Source organism: Bidens hawaiensis, unplaced genomic scaffold (assembly GCF_021521415.1).
Source record: "Bidens hawaiensis isolate Kalapana, Puna unplaced genomic scaffold, B.hawaiensis_p1.1 tig00037691_1, whole genome shotgun sequence".
Taxonomy (NCBI): Eukaryota; Viridiplantae; Streptophyta; class Magnoliopsida; order Asterales; family Asteraceae; genus Bidens; species Bidens hawaiensis.
Genome location: NW_027496597.1, coordinates 68,210 through 75,123, shown reverse-complemented (window position 1 = coordinate 75,123; position 6,914 = coordinate 68,210). Strand labels below are relative to the sequence as shown.

The window sequence follows — 6,914 nt, the reverse complement described above, 5'->3', positions numbered from 1 at the left end:
AGGGCCTTACAAAATCCAAATTCCAAATAACACATAAACCACAAAAGCCCAAACATAGATAAGTGTTCAAAATCCAAATTAAACGGTACTAAGCAAATTGAAAATGTTCTAAAAAGGCTTTTAAATGAGACGATTTTTATGGTTTTTCCATTTTGGGAATCAAGAGCTTGGACTTGCCATTTTCCTCATTAACAAAAGTTGTCTCCGACTGAGATTTTGTTGTAGACTGAGTCAGGGAATGATCCATATCATACACATCAATAAGATTTCTTTTAAAAATGGGACTTCAATAGGTCAAGGAAGTATTCCCATTGTTGGTTGCCATGCTCTTCCCCGTGCTTTTTTCAATTGCATTGAGATTGTTATCCGTCACCGAAATAACATCCTATTAAATTTAGTCAAAAAATGAATCAGTAACTACTAAATAACAAAAAGGAAGCAGCAACTACCCAAACTTGTATATATATATATATTTTATTTTGTATAATAATGGAAAGTAGCATAACTTCACACTAAATGTCTCAGTAGACGCACCAGCACCAACGGTAACGGAATCGGATTCTTGACGCTATTAAAAACATTAAACAAAGAAATTTTAGAAAGAGCATATTTTAAAAATATCAACTGATGTTTCCATACCGGATCGGGTATCAAACCGGAAGCGTCATTGGTTCACCGGTCGGGCCGGTTGAATCGGTCGGCTCGGATTAAAAAACCAGTTGCACAGGACCTGGTTAACTTAACACTAAAATTTTTTTAGAAATTGCACGATATATAAAATTTAACAAAAAATCAAAATATTTAGGAAATAGAATTTAAATAAAAAAAGAAAATAATGAAATTATAAACATATTAACATCCAATTTTACTTTCCAATCAAAGCTAATTTGTGAATGGTTTTTCTCTACAATTCGGACCGTCTAGACTACCGAATCTCGGTTTAACCAGGTCTGTCCGGTTCGGTCTAAAAAAAGCAACTGAATGAATTGAAATATGACGAACAATATATTATGACCGGTTCTTCTCTACAATTCGGACCAAACTACTGAATCCAGGTTGAACCGGCAGACTGGTCTCAAAAACAATGTAATCGAATTGAAATATGACAAACAAATTGTTCAAATATCTACACCTATGTAGACCTCAAATACATGAATTACACTAAACCAATTAATAAATGTAGTTTTAGAAAAATTATTAGTAATGAAACAATTCAATTTTTTTATATTTCAATATCTAATAAATATTTACCAACAAGGCATATTTTCATGAACCAAACGAACACTTAGAACCTGGTTAGAGTTGATTTTCTTTTGAAGTTCCGATAGTATGAAAGCATCATCAGTTAGCTTGGCTACGTTGTACGCTGCGCCTTCATTATCCAAATTATATTGGTTAACTGCAATCTTGAAAGCAAACAGTTTATTCTCAAGTTTTTTGAGCTCCTTCGGAATTAGGTTCGAATCATGAGGCCCCTATGAATAAAAGCAAGTAATAAACTATCAATAACATATTATATACATAATGGAAAACAAAAAAAAAATCTAAAATAATAAGTATTTAATTTATTTAAAATACATACGTTTATAAGTTTAACCAGCATATCATAAGCGCTAAGCTTGAGAAGACTGTTAGCATGACCCTCCCACAAACTCAATTCGACAACCCCAGAGGTATCTTGAACTGAAAGATTAATACGATACCTACACATCCGTTCAAATATTTGTTTGAAGTAAAAACACTTAAAAATGTTGCATAAGATAACTATGTAAGTAATTTAACAACAATATTAACATATGAAATGAAAAACCTGGGTACGGCTTCAACGATAGCATTGTTACACTTTCCCTTACAAAAATATTTTGCTTCAAACAGGCTCATTACTCCCTCAACCCCACCATCATTGTTGACACGATCTTTGACTGCCTTGGTGCACACCTTGCAGCTCACATAATACCTTGTGTATATTTGGATATGGGAAGAATTTTTCCACAAATAATAACTTGCTTAGGCTGTAAACACACACACACACACACACATATATATGTTAGTAATGAAGTATAATCTTGAAAAAAAACAATTTAAATTACCCTATGAAATTCTTCAAGTTCTATGATATGATTAAACTCGGTAGACTTGAGATACTCCTCGCGTAATGGAACACGAATAGTTGGTGCAGAAAGACGGCTACTTGATGACGATGTAGAAGGCATTGAATCAAGATAGCTAACACAAAACAAAAAACATATTTCGTAAATGTGAAATAAATGTGAAATAGCTAATACAAAACAATTAGAAAGCAATATAAATTAAGACAAAAACCTCCTTTTGAATTTGTTGATTTCACGCATGTCTTCATTGATGTACATCATAGTAACATTAATTGAATTTGAAACATAAGGACGACCTTGAAATTAACATAAATTAAAAAGTAGTTAAATATATAATAAATTTTTAAGCTATATAAATATAAAATAATCAATAAAAAGAAAATCAATGTATCAAACCTTCATAAATCTTGTATAAGCCAATTTGTAATACAACCAATACAGGGGCTTGATCAGAATTTGCAAGAATATAAGTTGACATGTCAACTGCGTATGATCCCCAAAGAGTTAAAGGTAATTCCTTGTTGCTTTTGAAAACATGTAAGCAAGTAAACATCATTTACAAAGTTAACATATAACATAAAATAAAATAAAAATCAAGTTACTTCAAAACCTTTAACCATATATACATCTTCTTGGTTTCAACACCATTAGATTTTGTAGTGTCCTCGATTGGTGAATAATTAGCTACAACGCCAATTACATCTACATTGCAAAAAAAAATTACATTAGAAATAAGCAATGATAGTTATAAAAATATAATTTGTATATAATTCTTATTAAAACATAGAGGTTGGTAGTTTTTTTGACGTAAACTGACATTCTTTATTATATTGTATTAATAGAAATTTTATATAAAAAATATTCTGTAACATAATACTTTTAAACTATGGAGTTTAAACATTAGCTAATAATTTTTTTTATAATGTAGTAACATTAGCTATTATGCTATTAAATATGGAAATAAAAAACATATTATAAATGACACACATTAGATAATAAAATGAATATAACCGTGATTATAATAATTTGTGTTGATGGCAAGATATAACGGAAAAATAACTTAAACTAAGACATGAAAGTGTTATTTATAAGACAAAGCATAAGACAAAGCATTATAATGTAACATAATACTTACCAACAATGATGCCAGTTTTAGTGACTTTGTCAATAAGTGAATCAATTTTATGAAACTTGAATCCGTGTAAATCACCACCAAAATCCTCGCAAGGTGTAACAGTTGACTTTAAAAAGAGATTGACTTTTTTATCATTATCAACATACTTGTAGTCAGAACCGTAGTCACCATCAGAAACATTCTTTATAGTATAACACATATCTTCAGATATATATCTCTCGAATCTCTATATAAATTTTCTTAATATGCTCCCATGAACCATGTTTCCCTAACAATTAAAAAAGATAAAAACTTCAGCATGTTAAAAAAGAAAAGACAATATAAATGGTAATGTCCATGAAAGTAATAAAGATAGACACATAAGATATCATACATCTTGATCAATTAATATCACGTCTTTTGAGATGATTTGGTCAGGTTTATCCCAAACATGATAATCCAAAATCGGAGTACCCGAACTTTGATGACAGAGTTATCCTTAGAATCCTTAGAACTTGGAAGTTGATTAAGCATGATAAGTTTGTTGGCATTAAACAATCTGCAAAAAATAAGTTAAATGACTAAATACTTTAAAGCTAAGTATTGTATAATCAAGCAACATATAAAACCGAATTATGTTTAGTCCTTAACGGTTTGAAACGATAGAGTTTTACAATTTTTTGTGTATGGCATGTGACAAAATAAAGAAATAAAAGTACTTAAAATAATTATATTATATATATTTTTACCTTTTTGAATAATATTTAAAATCTTGTTAAAAAGAGAATAATATTTAAAACAACAAAGCATACAACAGTGTGACACAACTTCATTATCATTTACCTATCATATAACAAATTAACACTACATTTCTAAAGAAAAAGAAAAGCATAAATCAGTATATTAATTTCAAGTTATTAATATTTTCGGAAAAGGAAAAGCATAAATCAATTTGAGAAAAAGAAACAAAGCAAGAAGAATTATCTTTGTTGGTATAAAACAAAGAGTAATATTTAAAGGTGCTTTTGAATCTGTTATAAAACAAATTATATAGTGTTTTGAATCATAGTTATCAAATGCGTTAGGCGCATATGCCTCTCCGAGCCTAGGCGCTAGGCGCAAAAAAAGCGCATACCTCAAAAAAATAAGCGCACTTAAATAAAAAAATCAAAAACAAAATTTGTATGGAAAATATCACTCTTTTCAAATATCAAAATATTTCAAAACCATAATCCTCAACATAAAGCACCAAAATCATTTAAAAACTCAAAGCAAGTATCAAAATGATCGATCTCTGGTTATTCATGAAAATTTTTCCATAATTTGCCATAATAGTGAAAGTTACTGATGTGATCAATTGTTTAGTGTAAGTATTTATTTAATAGAATAATTTTGAACCGTTTATTGTAGCCATATTAATGAATGTTACTGATATGATCAAATGAGAGAAATATTATTTATATTTTGATTTTGCTAACTTTGTTCTTGGCTTCTAGCTTTATGATATTGAATAACCAGGGATCGATAATTTCATAGTGTTATTAATTTTGTTAACCCACATTTATTTTAGGTAAGCTGTTTAAATAAGTTAAACGATAAATTAAAAACAAATCAAACAGAATCAACCTATAAATAACCAAAAAGTTAGCTGACTAATTGCCTAAAATTGCGCATGCTTTTAAGGAAGGCGCTGCAGGTGCGCTTGGAGTGAAAAAAACGCCTAAGCGCTAAAAATCAACGCTTTTAATAACTATGTTTTGAATCTGATATAAAACATTCAAAGGTGCTTTTTGAATAATTTTTTTTATTTTTTTTATTATTTTTTTTTGCATAAAATTTAAAATATTGTTAAAAAAATGAATAATATTTAAAACAACAAAGCATACAACAGGGTGACACAACTTCATTATCATTTACGTATGATATAACAACTTAACACTACATGTCTAAGAAAAAAAAAAGGATAAATCAGTATATTAATTTCAAGTTATTAATATTTTACAAATAAAAGTTTGTATATTCAAGCAGCATATTTAACCAAGATTAAAATATAATATGATAGAACAAAAAGTTAAATTTCATATGAATTATCTGTTTAATTTCATATGATACAATAATATAATTATTTTAATAATGAAAGTACCTAGCATCCATGACTTGAGAGGTATTTCTTGCTTGAGAACTCATACAACAGGAGTATAGAAGTGAAAAGATGGTGTGAAAGAAAATGAAAGGGGGCTGGTAAATATAGTTTTTTGGAATCCGATATAAAACATTTAAAAAGATAAATAAAAGACAATTTGGGAAAATGAAACAAAGCAAGAAGAATTATCTTTGTTGGAAAAAGAGATGAATGTGTGTTTTATGAAATAATGGGAGGAAATGCAGATTTTGTCTTTATAGTTGACCCAATTTTAGTAAAGCTGAAAAGGTAAAAAAATGTTTGATGCATTGGGTGTAGGATTTCATAGCTGTTTTGTGTAATGTATAGAAATACATATTTTTTTAACTTTTAAGATTGATTAAACATAAAATTATAGGTTTTCATATCTTAAATTATGTGTTGGTAAAATAGGTGTTCTTTTATTTTATTTATTTTAAACAATATTTTGTAATTCATAAATATTTATAGTCTACAATTTATTAAATTAATAAACCATTATCATTATTTTATATATAGCAAATAAATATTAACTTTATTAGTATATATATGTTAGTCAGGTCCTAAGGTTTCTATTCAAAAGTGATAATTTAATTTTTTTGGGTTCAAAAGTGAAAATTTCATTTATTTTAATTAATGAACAAATTACGTTTTCTATTTTATGAAGCTTTGTGAAAAATATTTTTCTTAACTCAGCATTGTTTTTATTATTAACTTATTATCATTCTTTTACTTTTTTTAACTAAAAACGCCATCTAAATAAACTTTAAAATTAAGATAAGAAGCATAGAACAAAGCCAAACAAAGATTGATGGTCTCAATTCAGGTACAAACAAAAATCTAAAGAGTTAGTTCGCTAGAACTCTCGACTTATAATTTTTTTTTCTAAAAAATGTCAAAATATCTCGACTCAGTTAACAATGTATTCTGCTATCACATAATTTATATCATCTTCATCTACAGCTGCCTCCTAACACATTTTATTTTATTTTTAAAGTTTAAACAGATGGTTTCTTTAGTAGAAAAAAAAAGAACTATAATAAGTTGATAGAAAACAGATGGTTTCTTTAGTCCCCAATATGATTTGGCAAAAATAATAAATTAGAAAAAAAAAGAACTATAATAAGTTAGTAGAAAAAACCATGATGAGTTGATTGAAGAAAAATAAAGAATAGGTGGTTTAAATGAAAAACCAAGCGAAATAATTTATAAAATATAGTTCAAATTAACTAAAATAAAGGAAAACCTATTTTGGTAAATGGTTTTAGAATTCGCCTTTTTGGTAAGTAGTTAATTTTTTCTCCATCCCCATTTATGGTCAAAAACTCCAAAACAAATAACTAACAACAAAATTGTCAAAGGGGCAAAGTATTTGGTATAAGGTGAAAAGGTAAAAATGGTAAAAATGGTTTTACTAAGGCTGCAAAGTTAAAAATGGTTTCATGCATTGGGTAGAGGATTTGATACTTGTTTGGGGTAAAGTATTGAAATATACAAATTTTAAAAATATAGGTTTTCATATATTCAA

At 27.9% G+C, this 6,914-nt stretch overlaps 2 protein-coding genes across 2 annotated transcripts; both read right to left on the bottom strand.

Moving 5' to 3' along the window:
* Positions 1-286: 286 nt before the first annotated feature.
* On the bottom strand, positions 287-2,641 carry LOC143589659 (uncharacterized). Its single transcript, XM_077070357.1, has 8 exons — positions 2,508-2,641; positions 2,323-2,407; positions 2,091-2,226; positions 1,811-2,012; positions 1,583-1,703; positions 1,293-1,475; positions 512-568; positions 287-385 (listed from the first exon to the last, which is right to left on the bottom strand). Exons 4-8 carry the CDS (start codon positions 1,879-1,881, stop codon positions 287-289), a joined length of 531 nt encoding a protein of 176 aa, XP_076926472.1. The 5' UTR covers positions 1,882-2,012; positions 2,091-2,226; positions 2,323-2,407; positions 2,508-2,641.
* LOC143589658 (replication protein A 70 kDa DNA-binding subunit C-like) lies at positions 2,082-3,445 on the bottom strand. Its single transcript, XM_077070356.1, has 5 exons — positions 3,247-3,445; positions 2,738-2,813; positions 2,508-2,635; positions 2,323-2,407; positions 2,082-2,226 (listed from the first exon to the last, which is right to left on the bottom strand). The coding sequence occupies exons 1-5, from the start codon at positions 3,443-3,445 to the stop codon at positions 2,082-2,084; spliced, it is 633 nt and encodes a 210-aa protein (XP_076926471.1).
* Positions 3,446-6,914: the final 3,469 nt, after the last annotated feature.